The sequence below is a fragment of the Chinchilla lanigera genome, unplaced genomic scaffold, assembly GCF_000276665.1.
Source record: "Chinchilla lanigera isolate Chin_1 unplaced genomic scaffold, ChiLan1.0 scaffold00104, whole genome shotgun sequence".
Classification (NCBI taxonomy): domain Eukaryota; kingdom Metazoa; phylum Chordata; class Mammalia; order Rodentia; family Chinchillidae; genus Chinchilla; species Chinchilla lanigera.
In genome coordinates, this window is record NW_004955505.1 from 7,217,564 (window position 1) to 7,235,430 (window position 17,867).

Consider the following 17,867-nt stretch of genomic DNA (forward strand, 5'->3'; position numbering starts at 1 on the left):
AAATGTATACCTGTACATGATATATCTTAATTCTTTTTTTTCCCATTCCCTTCCCTGCTCCATTCAACCTTTCTTCCCCTCCCTATTTACGAAAACTCTGTTTCCATTTTTTTTCCTTCCATTCTTTTTTCTCTTTCTGAAACAGGGTCTCACTGTGCAGGTCAGCCTGGCCTTGAACTCAGTTATATAGCCCAGGCTGGCCTTGAACTCACAGCGATCCTCCTGCCTCAGCCTCGTGAGTGCTGGGATTACAGGCGTATGCCACTACGCCTGGCCATTCTCTCTCTAAAACCTCTTTTCTTTTCCCTCCCTTTCCTCTTTCTCTTGTTCCCCTTTCCTTTTGAACAAGTACTTCCTACTTCTCAATATCTAGCCTCTTTTTGACTCTTTATTTACAACTTTTGGTTTCTTGTACAAGAGAAATAATTTGATATTTAAACCTGTGTGACCAGACATAAATTTTTGATTGAGTGTTTATTAGAATTTTGTTCCAATTTTACTAGAATAGAATTTAGATGTTATTATAATTGTGGTTAGATTAACAAAACAAATGTAAATCCTAGTCAACTGTTTATATAACTCTTCACTGGAACAGGATGTACTTTTCTTTGGTACTCGGGGTTGAGTTCAGGGCCTTCACACTGAGCTACATCCTCAGCCCTTTTTTAAATTCTGAGACAGGGTCTTGTCTAGTCCTTAAATGTTGTCCAGGTGGAGTGTTGTAATCCTTCTGCTCTACCCTTTCAGTGTGTGGGAATTACAGACACGAGCCACTATGCCTGGCTATAACTATCTTTACCTGAGTGTCTTCCAGGAGTTTTTAAACTTCCCATGTGCAGAGCTGAACTCATCTCTTTAGTCACCCAATGTGATCTCTCTAGGGTTCTCCAAGTTGTTGCAGTCAAAAGTATCTTTCTTGACATTGCTCCTCTTGCTCACTGTCCTGCTCTGACTCACCTCACCACTGTGTTGATTCTGACGTCATAATACATTCCCAATCAGACCTGGTTACCCCAGATCTTTCCACTTGCAATACATAAGCATCTTGATTTGTTTCCCCTGCTCCAAATACTGCTCTTTCCCATGTTCTATTTGTTACAAAGATCATGTTGTAGACTTGTTGAAACCCTTCAGTAGATTCTTCCACACTTGAACAAGAACTGAGCACCTCACCTTGCATGACTGATGCACTGAAGCATCTGCACTCTCCCCACCGCTCACTGCCTTCCACATGTAGTGGTCTTTTGCTCTTCTTAAACACATCAACTGCTTTTTCCCTTCTGGATTCATGTTCATGCTGTTGTTCTTGCTCTCTAGAATGCCACCTATTCAACTTAGAGATGCTCTCCATGATCAACTAATCCTAGGATATTCTCACTCATACTCCTAAGTGCACACTTTCTCACAGTGAATAGTTGCTCAACAACATAGTTTAATAGAGGAATGAGCTATCTAATTTGGGACAATGGGTATGCAAGAAATTTGGGCCAATATAAATTCATAGCCACTTCGAATCAAGTAAAGTAGGAAAGTTTGCCAGAGAGGGGGATGAATACTTATAATCCCATCTACTAAAGAAGATGAAACAGGAGGATTACAAGTTTCAGACTGGTGTGAACAACTTTGGAAGACCCTGTCTTGAAACAAAAGAAAAAAGGCTGGGATGTAGCTCAGTGGTAGTGATTACATAGCATATACAAGGCCCTGGGTTTAATGCCGAGAACTAAAGGGGGTAAAAAACAAAAGTGTTTAGTGCTATCTTTTTACCTTGAAGGGGTACCACTGTGTCTTGCATTTTCTTGTACCTGTTCAGGCACTGTCGGAGATCTTCTATTTTCTGGTCCTACGAATAAAATAAAGTATCATCTTTTTTTTTTTGATACCGGAAATCAAACTCACAACCTCATGCTTGCCAGGCAGGCACTGTGCTGCTGAGTTACATCCCCAGCCCCCTGAATTATTATCTTTCATACTGTAATTTTAAAACAGTAAAGGCAAGTGTGACAGAATAAGAAGATGTGAATTATACACATTATTCAAGGAATACTTCTAAACTTTAGTAAAACTGGTGACATCTAGAATATTTTTCCTATGTGCATGAGATAGAGAAAAAGTACATCTGAATTTAGATGTACTTCAACTGCCATTAAAAAAAGAAAAATAATGTATTAAGATACAAAACAAAATCAATCCATTTTATTTACTCTAACTTATAAATCTGGAGAGAACTATGTCTCTATCTTTATTAGACATTATCAGTCATCATCTAGCTCTTGCCTTCTCAAGACTGTCACCAAGTAAGTTGCTTTGATTAGTCATCACTGTCCTCCTTGCTATTAAAAACAACAAACACCTCTCATCCTGTCTCTAATTTAGTATCTACACTGTTATTCTACTAACCCAACTCTGTATTCCTTCTTTCACTTGTGTTTATTTATATTTTATTTTCACAATCCCTTGGTTGACAAGATAGTCTAACTTTTAATTTTTTGGTGGTGCTAAGGCTCCAACCCAGGGCCCTGCACAGGTGTTCCACCACTGGACTATATTCCTAGCCCTTGGATATTCAACTTCTATAATCCCCATTATTTTCTAATTTGGACTATAAAATGTTAGATCTTGAAAGTTCTGTCCTAAACCCTCTCTTTTTTTTGCCATGCCCTCAATCATGGCACTTTATAAAAAATGGTGTCCTCAGCTGAGTTAGGCCAGTTTGGCAATGAAGCACGTGCACATTAAAGCTGCCCTCTTGAGGCAGGAAGCTAGGGTATGACTAAGATTGGCTAGAAGAGTAGGCAGGACCTGTTATTGACAAAATCCCAGGATACGTGCACAAAGCAAGTCCCGAAGTCCTGTTCGTGGATTTCTTTAGAGAACTCAAATCCCAGACCTGATGCTGAGGGATGGGGCGGGGGCGGGGGGATATACAAAAAGGACTGGGTGGTCATCTCCCTTCATGGTACCCCGCCCTCATGCTGGAGGGTACACTTTTTTTCCCCTACTCTTACTTAGCCCAAAGTAGCTTTGCAGCGCCCCCTCCCTCTTTTTTTGGTCTTTTGGAGACAGGATCTCACTATGCAGTTCAGGCCGGCCTTGAGTTCACTTTGTAGCCCAGGTTGGTCTCAAACTTGCAATGATCCTCCTGCCTCAGCCTCCTGAGTGCTGGGATTACAGGTGTGTGCCACCATGTCTGATCAGAGCTTTTTAAAAATTAATTAATTAATTTTTTGTCTTTTTGAGACAGGGTTTTGCTATGTAGTTCAGGCTGACATTGAGCTCACCATGTAGCCCAGACTGACATTAAACATATGGTGATCCTCCTGCTTCCTGAGTGCTAGGATTACAAGTGTGTGCCACCATTTATGTTTGTCTTGACCAATTCTTGGTTCAGGGTGGAAGGAAGCTAGAAATCACCTCTAGAAGGAGACTCTAGCACCCTAACACCCAGTAACACTCTGGTATGGCCCTAGGAAATTCTGAGAAACTACGGGAAACCTAGGCTGGTCTATTGGATAGAGATAATTTGGAGATGAGAGGAGTCATTCTAGCTGGGGCCAACCTACAATAATCTATCAATCACCACACATGTAAATTGCACTATTCTATATCATTCAGTCCATCTGAGCCACCAATAGAATCTAGAGATCAGCTAAGCCAGCCTACACCAGAAGAACCATCTAGCCAACTCACAGAGTTAGGAGAAATAATAAACGTGTTTTCCAGGGAGCAAAAACTAAAAGCTACCTGATACATCAACTACAGCCTCTACCAATTCACAATTCTGCATTTCTCCTGAAACTGATGGGGTTCATTCCCCACTAATCTACAATCCCCCATTAATCCTAAGGTTTAGAGTTGCATTCCAACTTTCTATAAGAAATCTCCTTTAAAATGTCCCATGAGCACATCAGATTAAATGTATCTAAAATTAAATTCATTATTTCTCCCTAGGACTTAAGCCTTTGCTTGGATTTCCTTAAACCTTTAAAGGTACAATTATCTTCCAATTGTTGAAATTATTCTTTCTCAAACCCAAAAATCTGTAAATCTTATTTATCTATTATAGGCAGCTAAGTTAGATAGAAATTAATATACAGTCAGAGAGGGAATGGGCTCTCAAGGAAGTTGGCACAATCAGAATTGTGGCTGGAGGTGCATCTGAAGAAGGCCAGGCCAAAACGAAGATGCAATGGCCAGGCATGCACACCTCCGTAAGGGATGAGCAGTAACTTGGAATTATACTGTAATTAGCACCACCTGGTACAGCAAGTCCAGATAGGCGTCGGGTGCCCAGGGCGGTGACCAGAGCATCTGGACCAATCCCTTTCCAAACATGCCTTTGTTCTTTCCATGCACCCTTGCTATGTAACTCATTTTCCTACTGAATCAATATTAGCTAAGCAGCTGTACTTGTAACCCTATAGCAGTGATGGCGAACCTTTTAGAGACAAGTGCCCAAATTGCAACCCCAAACCCACTTAGTTATTGTGAAGTGCCAATACTACAATTAAACCTGAATAGTGAGGTTTTTAGTTTAGAAAAAACAAATCACACATTAACAACTTAACAGTTTAACTCAGATGTCACTCAGGCAGCACCTTTGTTTATATACTGAGTATCCTGAGTGTCATTCATGCAGGTATCATTTCAACCAGTTGATTCTTGTATTGAATAAATTTGATGAAATAGTCATTTTTATGTTTCCTATTATATTACCTTATAAAAAATAAAAAACATGCAATGTTTGGTCATCCTGTATTTAAACAATTGGTCTGGCAAGTGGTTAATATCTTTTGCCTTAAAATAAGAACAACATGCATGCCATTGGTTCATTATGGGTGAGATTGTAATCTGACCCATCTTGTACCCACAGTATGACTTTGCTGTATAAATCACCCTTGATAAAGGGCTTTGATGGCCACTCCCCTTTGGGATCCCACCTGGTATAGGAGAGAGGTCTGTAGGCAGGAAGAAAATATAAAATGAGGGCCTCATTGGGGCTTTCTGGCTAATCTTGACTAGAAAGGGGTTAAAATTTAACTAGAGGGAACAATTAACAAGACCAGAGACAGGTGATAAACAGAGGATTGAGGAAGCTAGGCAGGCAGGTGCCCTAATAGCCACCTCTCCCCACCTTCAATAAAATGCAAAGGAGACAAGGGGTAGCCATTTAAAAGGAAGCTGTTATTCAGTATATAAAAATATACTTACGCATCTATAGTCATACATATATATGTGTACATTCTCACTCTAGGGTCACTGTATTACTGAACTACTGTATTACTGAACTACTGAACTACTGAAGCTCCCTTTCTATAAGCTCCTGCCCCCACTTATCACAAAAGGGCAGGAAAGAAACAAACTACCAGAAGGAATGTGCATACAGAATGGGATCCAGGCTAGGGGTTTGGGGCCTGAGATCCATTTAAGAAAGTCAGAGAACCAATGAGGTTGTAATAAGTTCTAGGCACCCACCTGGCAGGGAAGAGTCCCCCAAACATGATCAAAGGAAGCTGAGGTCAAAGGCCTGGGATATCCAATCCTTGGAGGCCCCTTACCTTCACCTCACAAGGTAGCTTTCTGTCCTCTGTTTTTCCTCCTTACAAATAAAATACTTTCTCTTTTAAATTTTGCTCCTTTAGTTTGTTACTAGCACCGAGTTTACAGTCTCGGTTGGCTATGGACTGCCCAGGGGATGTTCTTCTCTTCTTATTCCCAATAAAACCATCCCAAATTCTTCCTTTGGTTTGTGGCTTCATTCTTCCATGTTGTGGGACCATGAATTCAGCACCTGTGACACTAACAGGTTGGGAGTTATAGTTCTCCTATATTATATCTAGAAATTTCTTTAAGATTCATTCCCTCCTTAATATTGCCACTGCCTGATTTCAAGCTCTCTTCATTTCTCACCTAGACTATTTTAACAACCTCTTCATTATTCTATTTTCATACTCCTTCCCTTATTTTTACCTCCATTCTACCACCAAAGTTACCTCTCTAAAACCACAATTCAGCTGTGTCACTATCCAAAGTCTACAAGCTAAGACCTCCCATTCATGGACCCTGCAGACAAAGATGCCCACTATCTGACCAAGCTGCGTGGTCAGCGTCAGATCCCACCCTCAACCTGGGTGTCTCCTGCTCTAGTACTTTCCTAGTATGTCCTGAAGTGTTTCAAGCAAGGGTGTTGAGGTATGCTTCGGCTCGTGGACCTAAGGTAGGACAGATGAAATAAAAAGTAAGCAGAAAGGAGACAAAGGAAATTGAGATTTTAAAATTGTACTTTAAAATAATAAAAGAAAAACTATAGCTTTTAAGACAGGTGTTTTCCAGGAAACTCAGTCAAAAAAGACAATTTTTAAACGTTCTGTAAATTAGGGTTCTGGATCTGTGCTTTCCACCTGTAAATTTTACTTCCTCCACTGTAGGAAGCAGCAACACTGCTGATGGGCAGCATCAGTGATGCTCAGCGAATCTCAACCTCAAGCAAATGCTTCCACTGTAAGGTGACAGAGGGCAAGCATACAGCACTGTGGATCACCCATCTTGAAGACATTCCTTAATGTAGCCCACACTAGGTTGTAATATGTCTCTCATTTCTCTGAATACCTGCACCCAAACATGGACTGCAACAAATAAAACCTTCTGTTACTTTTACTGGCATGCCTTGAAAATTCTTTTTCTGTTAACAAGAATTAGGAAACCTACAAACTTAATTTTAAAAGGGTCAGATAAGTTTCTAATAGACTCAACATGGTGATAGACCCCTTGTTTAGAAGCCTACGTTTTCCTTTCTTGATGACAATCTGTATCTCTCCTCAGAATTTTCCTAAAAAATGTTCTCATAGAAGCCTTCTGGAACCCCCAAGGAAGTTATATTACTCTTGCTGCTCTTAGAGCAGTCTGAGCTTCTGGTAAGCCCTCATTTAACACTGAGGGTTTTGCTTATTATTGCTTTTTGAGAGAGAGACATTAAAATAAAATGGATTTCAGTTATTTGTTTAAATAAGTTATTGCAGGCAATTTGCTAATTTCTTCTTATTCAACAGTAGTAAAGACTAGCAAAAAGATAGCTATACGCAGGCAAATGAGTATGACAGTGAGTTTATTTCCATTTAATAAAGAACAAATAAAATGAAAAGCAAAAGCAAATGAGACAAGAAAAGCACAGCGGGGAAAAACTTAAAGTTATGATGAGAAAAACAGTTCAAGCCAAGTTCTTTGGCACTTTTGTATTTTTTAGTTTCTTGAAATTACTCTTTTGGAGTTAATTTCAACTAGGAGGTATGATAGACATTGTGAAATGATAGGAAAACACTCAAGGGTACAGGGTTGTTGGGATGTGGGAAAAGAGAAGGGAAAGAAGGAGAAATTTTGTATGTACGTATATACAGTATAGTTAACATAGTCGTTCTACTGTCTTCTATTTCTTTGCTGAAAGAAACTGTCAATGAGTCCTTGATTGATCAATATTGCATGTCTCTCTCTGTATTCATGAGAAACCACTTTGAAAATATCAATATGTAATACAACAAGCATTGTTAATTTCCTACCACTTTGATTGTAACTCTGTATTGTCTGTACTGTTCTTTTGCTATTTTGTGAAAGGTTGTCTGTCTGTTAATGTTTTCCTCCTTTTATTTTTAAAATTAAAAAAAAAGAAGAAATTACTCTTTTGTTGGGAAAATGACTCTTTGTTCTGATCATTCAGGGGTGTGAGGGAAAAGTAGTCCTGATGACATGAGCTGAACTTGACTCCTGCTGACTGCTAGATACAGGTAATACAAGTAGAAGATTTGGAGCTCAGGAAATCACTACCCTGACCATTCAACTGGGGGCACCCTGGGACCATTTCTCCCTAATCACTCCTCTCCACCCACTTGAGCTTAGGCAGTACCCTAGGAGCACTCTATATAACCCCAGAACAAAGCACAAGCAGCCCCTTTATTCCTCTCTTGCTCTTAAGCCTGACAGTGTGATTTGTCTGCATGGTGTGCAGTGTTTACTTTCTGTTGGTCCAGCACCATTTGGCTGTATATAACCTTCAATAAATATAGCTGCTTCTCCCTTACCATTGGGTGTCTACTTTGCAGTTCTTTGCTTGCTGTATACAAAAGCTTGGCATCCATTTGTTGGATCCACCACACATTTGGTGAGCCAGCTAGGAGTCAGAGATATCAGCAGGCTTCACCAGACACGGGAAAAATCAACAGCCTGGCGATCTCATTAGACATCAGCCAGTAGCCAGCAGTCACCATACAACAGCCAGCAGAAGCCCGGCCAGAAAAGAAGGTAATTCCCCTCTTGGGGATACTTTCTTCTCCTTTTTACAAGCTGCTCCTTTTTACACTCTTGTTAGGTGCACAGGACAGATTCCCAGCATGAACAGCTGATATGGTCACTATTTAGAGATGACCAGATTGTGGAGCAAAAGGCTTTGACCTATGCAGGGACCAATGTGTGAGGGCTCCCACACACTGAGTGGGTCTGTTTATGTGACACTCCCTTTTGCTGTCAGTCCTTGCAGCATGGGGTTCCCTTTAAGTAGCTGTGGTTTCCCTTGTTCCTACAGAGAGGCAGCTGAGCTGAACTGAAGTGAGACGGGTGGCTTACACGTGTCCTTCACCCCTGGAGCTGGCTGGGGCTGGGACCTGGATGCTTTGGCTTGAACAGACTCCTCTAAGCCCACTTACTTGGTGTTTCACCTGCAACTGGGAGGCATGGGCCCAGTCCACCCAATGCTACTGCTGTCTTGTGTAGACTTGAGCAGCCACCTGCACACCCCAAAGATGTGTTGACCCCTGTGAGCTGCAGGATCATATGGAGTTTGTCTTCCTTTTCTCCCTCCCTTGAGAGAACACAGCCCTCCCAACTTCTATGCAAGCTTTTGTCTATTGGAGAATTCAACTCATTTGGTTTGTGGTGCTGAATAATGCAGGGAAAGAGAGTTGGAAGTACAGTGCTTCCTCATGCAGGAAAAACAGAAATTTGTGCATTTTAAGCCCTTGTGTGCTGAGGGGTTACTTCTCTAATGCTAGTCCTTTTTCCCTATTCTACTTGACTTTGTTTTAGTTGTTGTAATTGTGGCCTCAAAGATGTGTAACTTGTGTTTGCTGACTAAATTTTCACCTTGCTTGACTTTTACTTTGTGGTTTTGTTACCAGACCCTAAAGAGTAATGGAAGCAAGTCAGAGTGCTTTAAGTGCAAATGACTGGGGCAATGGGCAAAGGAACGCCCTTTCTAAAAGCTTCCAAACCCTTGCCAGGCCTGTTAGAGCATGGAGGGAGAAGATCCTTGGCATTGAAGGGGGGACTGTCCTCACTCCCAGAGCTAGAGAAGAATGCCTGGATAGTGAACGATGGTGCTGAGGCAGCCTGCATGGCACCCCCAGAATTATGCTCCATTTCTCCACAATGCTGGGGTGGCTTATTCTAGTTTTTTTCTTTTTTATTATTCTAGTTTCTTGTTGGGGTGAGCTTTCATTCTGTTCTAAAGTTGTTATGGGCCTTGAAGGAGTTAACTGAATAGCTTTCTTTATCTTACTCTAAGTTGCTATTTAGATTTCCTTTTCCAAACTACCTTATAGCGATACCAGAGTGTTCCATACCAGTAATTGAAAGAGATATACTCTTCCTACTCAGGGCCACTCTAACATCCAAACTTCTGGCAACCCATGTCCTAGCTGTTAGAGTCTCAGCAGCCTGACCCCATGAGGCCCAGTGTCTCTGCTGGGTGTTGATCCCCAAGCATTCGGTGGCACCCTGGGGAGGGCTGTCAAGGTCACTCCAGTAGTCATTCAGCTAGAGGACCCTAAACTGGATCCTCACAGAAGATAGTATTACTTTTAAGAAAGAATTTAGGCAGGGGCTAAAGCCCATTACTGATAAACTTTTGGCTATAGTGTTACTGGTGCCATTCCAGTCCCTGTGCCATATACCCATTTTACCAACAATCAAGCTATTAGGAGAATATCACTTAGTACAAGATCTAAGAGTGATCAAGGAGGCAGTGGTACCCATATACCCTTTCAGCACAGATCCCAGAGGACAGTAAATTGTTCTCTGTACTTGATTGCAAAGATACCTTCTTCTCCATTCCTGTGTATCCTAACTCCCAATACTGGTTTGCTTTTAAGTGGGCAGGCCTTACACAACCCTTTTAACCACACCTTCTGCCATTGAGGTACAGGGAATAAATAGGTAGATTCACTTCTCTAGGGTAAAATGCAAGCCACCTGAGGCACCAGAAAACAAAGAAGGGGGAATCAGTGGGTGACCTCAAGTTTCTTTTTAGAAAAGAAAACACCAATCAATCTGTTGAACCTGAAAAGTAAACCTACTCTCATTTGCTACATTTGAATCCCAAGTTATAACATGACCTCTTTTGTTTTTTTTTCTGTTTCTTTTAGGATCCTGCTGGATGATTCAAAAACTGCTTCTAGTAGAGATAAAGAACAGTGATTTTTTTTTTTTTGTCTTTTTGAGACAGGGTCTTGGTATGCAGTTCAGGCTGGCCTTGAGCTCACTTTGTAGCCCAGGCTGGTCTCGAACTTGGCAATGATCCTCCTGCCTCAGCCTCCCAAGTGCTGGGATTACAGGTGTGTGCCACCATACCCAGTGAACAGTGATTATTTGCACAAAACTTTAAGACTAGTTACATCTTTTCCTTATCATCAATAGTTACCAAAGAAATTGATATGCAGCTTAGGTCAATGATGGTGAACCTTTTAGAGACAAGTGGCTAAACTGCAACTCCAAACTCATTTATTGCACGGTGCCAACACTGCAATTGAACATGAATACTGGGTTTTAGCTTAGAAATAACAACTCATACATTAACATCTTTTGTCTTAAAAGGAAAACAACACATGCGCCATAGGTTCACTACCACTGGCCTAAGCAAATTTTCCTAGTGTACTGTAGTCCTTCAAGACTAAATAGATTCACTAGCAGTGGTGGCCATACAACACTGTAGGGTCTAGTTATCTTAACTGCCAAAACAGAGGGGTTATATTTGTCTGTAAAAGAAGAATGTAGCTTTTATTTTAATCAGTCTAAAACAGTAAACGATATAGCACAGAAGCTGGATGACCATGATTTTAAGATCTGGAAAGAACTGTCCTGGGCAAATATCTGGAAGTGAGGAATTGACTACTGACCTGGACATGGCTTTATTAATGCTTTTGGTAATTTATTTTGACCTTACATACTTTTTTTTTTGGTTTTTCTCCAGTACCAGGAATCGAACTCATGACCTTGTGCTTGCCAGGCAGGCGCTGTGCCGCTGAGCTAAATCCCCAGCCCCTGACCTTACATACTTAATCTCTTGATCAAATTTGTCTCTTCTAGTGTGACAGCATTAAACTACTGGTAACGGCATAAGCCCAAGATGAAAGCCCACTTTCATGTTCATCGCTCATTCACAAGCCCTTGGAGGCCAGGCATGGTGGTATAATCTCAGAACTTGGGAGGCTGAGATAGGGGGATCCTCATGAGTTCAGGCCAGCCTGGGCTATATAGTGAGTTCAAGGGTAGTCTGAACTGCATAGCAAGACTGTCTGGAAAAAGCCATAAAAAAGAAACCCTTAGAGGAAGAACTCAGCTCCCTTGATCTCTTAGATCAGATAGGATGAGAGTTCCTTGGTCTCCACATAGGTAGGGCCAGTGGCCGACTACTCAGAAGGAAGTAGCCATGGAGATGGACTTTCCTCCTTTGGCATCCCTCAAAGGTTTTGGGGGACCAGGTCTCTCAGGGAGGAATAATACAGGCAGAACATTGGGAGCTGAGGAAATCATCCCTCTGCAGGCTTGGATGGCATGCTAGGGCCAGTCCTCCCTAATCACTCCACTACACCCACTGGAGCTTAGGTAGCACCCTAGAAGCACTCTATATAACCCCAGAACAAAGCATAAGCAGCCTCATTTTTTGTCTCTTGCTTTTTTCGAGGCAGGGTCTTGCTATATAGTTCAGCCAGGCCTTGAACTTACTTCATATCCCAGATTAGCTTTGAATTCCCAGCAATCCTCCTGCCTCAGCCTCCCGAGTGCTGGGATTACCAGTGTGTGCTACCATGCCCCACCCTTTCTTGCTCTTAAGCCTGAAAGCCTGATTTGTCTGCACAGTGCAGTGTTCCTTTTCTGTCATCCTAGCACCATCTGTTTATGACCTTCAGGAATGCAGCTGCTTTTCCTTCACCATCAGGTATACACACTGTAGTTCTTTGCTGTACACAGAGCCTGGCATCTGCTTGTCGGATCCACCACACGATAACACATGGACAGCCATGGAGACCAGCAAAAAACACGCTGCCAGATGTAATATCAGATGAGTGTGAGAAGAGCCAGTAAGGAGGAAAGACCTTTGGAGACACAGATTACTAAACCAATATACTAAAAATACATGTCAGAACCTCACACGGTTTCATGGAGCCTGTGTCACTGTTTTCTGGTATTTCACTTCTCAAGAGGGGAGAGACAATGCCAGATGGAAAAGAGGTCGGGAATACAAAGGAAATAATGTGGAGATAAAAATTAACAGACTGGTCCAGCATTTCTAATATATACTATGGGACCTACTTTCTCCTATAGATCAACTGAAAATACAGAACTCCTCTGATGGTTTCAATGTTGGGTATTTTCTAAATTCATGGGAGAAGTAGTATTCCTATGCACACAGCTACAATCACAACATCCAACGCTGCTACTATGTATGCTTGGGGAGGGACAAAGCATGCTGCCTCCTACTGTCAGTAGTTTCAAACTAGGGGATTGCATGCAATGGGCAACATTTTTTGTAACAAAAAATGTTACAAAAAGTCCACACAGGCTGGGCCTAGTGGTGACTACCTGTAATCTCAGCACTCTGGGAAGCCAAGGCAGGAGGATCACAGGCTAGCCTGGGCTACACAATAAGATCAAGATAGGACTGAACTACATAACGTGACCTTGTCTTTAACCCCTGATCCCCGAAAAAAGCAAAACAAAAATATTTAACTTTCATCTGATACCTTTTCTTCATTTGCTGCCATCAAAGACTCCACAGCCTTTTTCATTTTTTGTACTTCAATATCTGAAAATAACATATCAAATCAGAAATCAATTTAGTTACTGTGTACAAGATACTCTTCAGACTGAAACGACTTAAGGTAAAATGTTAATAATTTGTTTTAAATGGTTTTTAAAAGGGGCACATTTATTACCCATACCCTCTTTAAAGACTAAAAGATAAAAACCTCTTATCTCATCTAAATAGTTGCTGGTCTAACAAAAACAACAGGTGCTAATGATCCTCCCTCATAGCAACACTTTCATCACAACACTGAAGATCAAACTTGGGCACTGTAAACATAAAAACACAGATTGTCTTTTATAGAAAGAAGCTATAAAACAGTGAGTGGAAAGCAATGAATGGTACACATAATGACCAAGCAGAGAGAATGATGCTCAGTTACAACCAGGACACAGACACACGTGGGAAGAGCCTGATGGAGCGTGTAGTCATGCTCAGAAGCTGTGTGTAGGTTCCACAGAGAAGGGTAAGCACTTTGCTTCATCTATAAACCTCCTTTCCCACACTGATTTAGAACATTTCAAGACATAAAGGGTAAAGTAAGCTGAGGATGATTTTCCTTAAAATTTTATATTTAAATAGTAAAAGTATGTTACTTAACAATAAAAAACTAAAATATTTTAAAGATAAAAGTTCAACCAAAAGTGATACAAATTTTAAAAATTAAAGTAAAAATATTCACTTACAGTTACATGCTTCTGAGAAACACAAATTTTTAAAACAATGCAGTTGACACTGACAACATTTTAAATTATAAATCAATCAACTTTTCTTTCTTCCTTATTTCTTTCCTTCCTTCTTTCTTTCTCAAATACCTTTACTTAATGATTCAGTGTCTGAGGGAAAGAATCCATTCAAGATTTATCTTTATGTGTCGTAAGTAATCCAGGCTCCATGAATCAGCCTAAATGAAATTTCTTTTATTAACCCCGAAGAGGATATAAAGAAGCATCTAATATAGATCTCAGCCAAACAATGAATTTCAAAGCATGAAAACGCAAAAGCAAAGTTTAAAAGGATCTTTCAACTGTGGTAAATCTTAAACAATGGGTTTTCATAACAGTATAAATGTTATTTTCTCCTGTTCACTGTATCATCAGAGGAAACATTTCTGATCTCTACCTCCATCTGCCCCATTGTAACTATGGAGCAAGAGGGCTAACTAAGGCAAAGTGTACATAGTGACCTTTTCCCCTGTTGTTATTGTCTGTCCAGCCTCTGTTTTGTACACTCTGAAGAAATGGAGGGCTTATTGATGAAGCAACTGTACATTTTTGAGGAGAGAAATGTTTTAAAACACATGCAATGAACAAGGCAGTACTTCTGGTGAATGTAAAGGCTGGTGGAAGTACACCAAAAACCTTACTTTTTTCTTTGAGCTTCTTTTTAAAATTTTCATCTGTGCAGGAAAATCCATTGAATTGGAAGTTAGCACACATCAAAACAATAAATATTACTTCCTTTTACCTAAAATAAAAGGAGCCTAACCTCACAGAAACAGAAGAGGAAACACTGTTTTGTGACCTGAGGATAAATAATACTTTTTGTGAGCTTTGAAAGAAAATGTACCATAACCGATAAGAAGACCTAAATTCAAGTTACTGCCTCTGGTCTTCATTTTTCTTTCTTTCTTTTTTTGAGATAGGGTCTCACTATATAATTCAGGCTGGCCCTGAACTTGCTTTTATGTAGCCTAGGCTGGCCTCAAACTCACCAGGATCTTCCTGCCTCAGCCTCCAAAGTTCTGGGATTACAGGTGTGCTCCACCACACTCGGCATCTTCATCTTTCTGAACCCTGATTTTTTCAAAATCAGACTTACAAGCACTGTGTCTTACATCATGTGTGATGAAAAACTAGGTCATGTTCCTTTGGAAGTTTCTTACATTTCTGTCACAGTTCAATCATTGGTCCTCTGGAATATGACTAGTGTACTGCTGTGCCCTATCCAACTCATCATGCAAGTTCAACAACACCAAAATGTTCTATCTTCTGTTCAGTGAGATGAGGCAGTCAGATGTGCCAATATGAGACTGCCACAAAGTCTAAACGCTTGCCCTCAATCTTTTGCATTCATCTAGTTGTACGCTGTAGTTCAACAGACTGGTTCCAGTCCTCAAATCAGACTGTGAGCACTACTCTAATAAATCCCTCTGTCCACAAGTCCTCGGATCCTATTTTATTTGTAAAACTCTAAATTGGGGCTGAAGTATAGCTCAATGGCAGAACCTGAGTTTAGCATGTGTGAGAACCTGGATCCAACCTCCAGCACCCTCCGCTAAAGCCCCAATCAAGCTTAAAAGCATGGCCTATTTCTCCATGCTCTTTCACAATATTCTACAATACCAAAATACAGGGGAGAAAATACAACTCCCTCAGGGTTTGATAAATTGAGTTTTTGGATGGATAAGGAATTGTGATACACACAGGTACTTGAAGCCATGATATTCTAGAGCCAAAAAACTTTAGAGGTAATTTAACTCAAAATTCCTCCTTCTAGAGACGCTGTTATTTATTTTCATACAATGAGTAAAAATGAGCTGAAGCTTCAATAACTGGAATCTATTCCACTTCAAGTAAGTCTGAAATTGCTTTCCGTGCTACAACTGTCATTTGCAATTACAAAGACAGCTTGAATTCAACCTAGCACTGACAGGTGTTACACACATTACATTTTCAAATAGAATGTTTTGAAAAGCACTTATTTCCTTCAATCAGGCGTGGTGGCACATGCCTGTAATCCTGGTCCTCTGAGAGGCTGAGGCAGGAGGAACATAAGGTAGAGCCCAGTCTGGGCAACTGAGTGACTGGGTGAGATCCTTTCTCAAAAGAAAAAAAATGGGTAGAGATGTAGCTTAGTGTGAAGGCCCTGGGTTTATTCTCCAGTACCAAAAAAAAATTCAATTATTCTTATATAACACATTATTAATCAGAGTCCATATAATTATACTCAAAAATCTTCCCCAGTTCTGAAAAAATTTGGATCAATTCACATATTTATTTAGCACTATAAAATGAATTCTAATAAAAGGGCCTTTTTCCAGATGCTCAAGAAGCAGCTCATGAATTTTTTGTCACAGTATAGTTGAGAACCACTAGGCCTAAGTGGCTTTGCTAGTCTTTCTTTCCTTTGATGCCAAAACTACATACTGACTAAAATTAGCTTCTCTTAGATTTTGGAGGATTTTAACAAAGTAGGGTAATAAATCTTAAATGAACATTCTTACCTTTATCAAGAATTTCAATCCCTTCTCCTTTCATCTTGCAAATCAATTTTTCTTGCAGCTTTTTTACTTCAGATTCCTTCTCTTCTAGTTGCTCTTTTAAAGATGCCAGTTCATCCTAAAAATTCATTTAAAAATAGTGTTTATGAGTAAAGGGACTAGAGAACATACTAGTTATTTAAATCAATAACTGAATTGTGAGAATGAAACAAAAATCTGTATGAATTTAGACACAAACATCAGAAATTAGTAGCAATGACAAGCAGGAAGTAGGACTATTAAGTCTACTTTATTTATAATACCTATGCTATCATTTATTTCAAGTTTGTGAGTAAATTAAAAAGAATTCTTGTAAAATATAATTAGGATTAGGATGGCCTTAAGGCTTAAATCTTTTGTTAAATTTAAAAATCTGACCAAGTTAATTGAAGAGATAATCAAATCAAAATTAGGTCATAAAAGCAAAATAAAATGCAGACTGGAAAAGAATCAAAAAGAAATGCAGACTGGAAAACGGCTCTCATGCCTTGACAAGAACTGAGCTTAATCAGTGGACAAGGTAGGAAACCACAGAACTAAAAAATTCATCCTCATCACTGAAGGACAGAATCTTCTATGGAAATGGGAAAAAAACAAATCTAAAAACAGATATTTTAAGTCTTCTTGTTTTTCTTTAAGTATACAACAGCAAAAGCTTCTGACTCTATTGTTCTATTTGCTAATTTTTAAACTTTAGTTTTGTTTTACTAAAAACTAGCATTAGCAAATTTACATGTTGCTGGCTATATTTAACACAGAAAATAGAACAATGTAATGCTACATATACCTTTATATTTGATGCCATATTTTATTTTCAGAGTCTCTACATATGTTTATTATGCTTAGTAATATGGGAAGATGCGGTCCACTGATGAAGCCTTGAAAATTTAAGCTTACAGCAAGATTGGACAGCAAATTTAATACATTTTTAGCAACTCTGGCAAGAGTTGTTCTCACTGTGCTGCTTTAAGCAGTAATTTCTAGTTACTGCCACGATGTAATTTCTGTATATGTCTACTTTCAAAAAGTCCTGAAAGAGGAAAGTCTCTATTATTTAAATGAAATAGAATTCTTTTACAAGGAAAATTTTGTAAGTATTTTACAATGCCTGGGGCTCAGACAGTCTAAGAGGATTAGATGTAATTTATATGGTAATACTTTTATTTTACCTTTCTATTATTTTTCACTAATTACTCAGGTAATTCTGAAAAGAATATTAGGGCTCTCATTGACCTTTTAATCAGCATTGTGCATATTTTTCATAAACAGATGACAAACACACAAAATGCACATACCACTAAAAACAGCATCACAGCAAAACAACAAGAAGCCAGAAAGTAACAGGCCATTAAGCCTATCACTCCAAGTCTACTACACCTTCAGTGACTCCCATTTTTGTTCCATCCGCTGCTTTTCATACTGCATCTGACCCACCTTGATTTTCATGCTAGAAAGTTTGGCCATTAAAGACTGGTAGAGAGACAAAGGAGTGAAAGAAAACTAGATAGAAAAAGACAAGCTAAATAACCAAGAAAA

At 39.7% G+C, this 17,867-nt stretch overlaps 1 protein-coding gene across 10 annotated transcripts in view; it reads right to left on the reverse strand.

Moving 5' to 3' along the window:
- Positions 1-17,867, reverse strand: part of Ppfibp1 (PTPRF interacting protein, binding protein 1 (liprin beta 1)) — a 202,756-nt gene that overhangs the window by 25,813 nt on the left and 159,076 nt on the right. For 7 of the 10 annotated variants that reach the window (XM_013505928.1, XM_013505932.1, XM_005407163.2 and 4 more), the window contains 4 exons: positions 17,709-17,801; positions 16,296-16,410; positions 13,008-13,069; positions 1,768-1,843 (listed from right to left, as the gene is read on the reverse strand). In XM_013505928.1, the coding sequence (XP_013361382.1) occupies positions 1,768-1,843; positions 13,008-13,069; positions 16,296-16,410; positions 17,709-17,801 (346 nt within the window). The remainder of the gene's footprint in view (positions 1-1,767; positions 1,844-13,007; positions 13,070-16,295; positions 16,411-17,708; positions 17,802-17,867) is intronic. The other 3 variants (XM_005407169.2, XM_005407168.2, XM_013505933.1) reach the window with 1 other exon arrangement.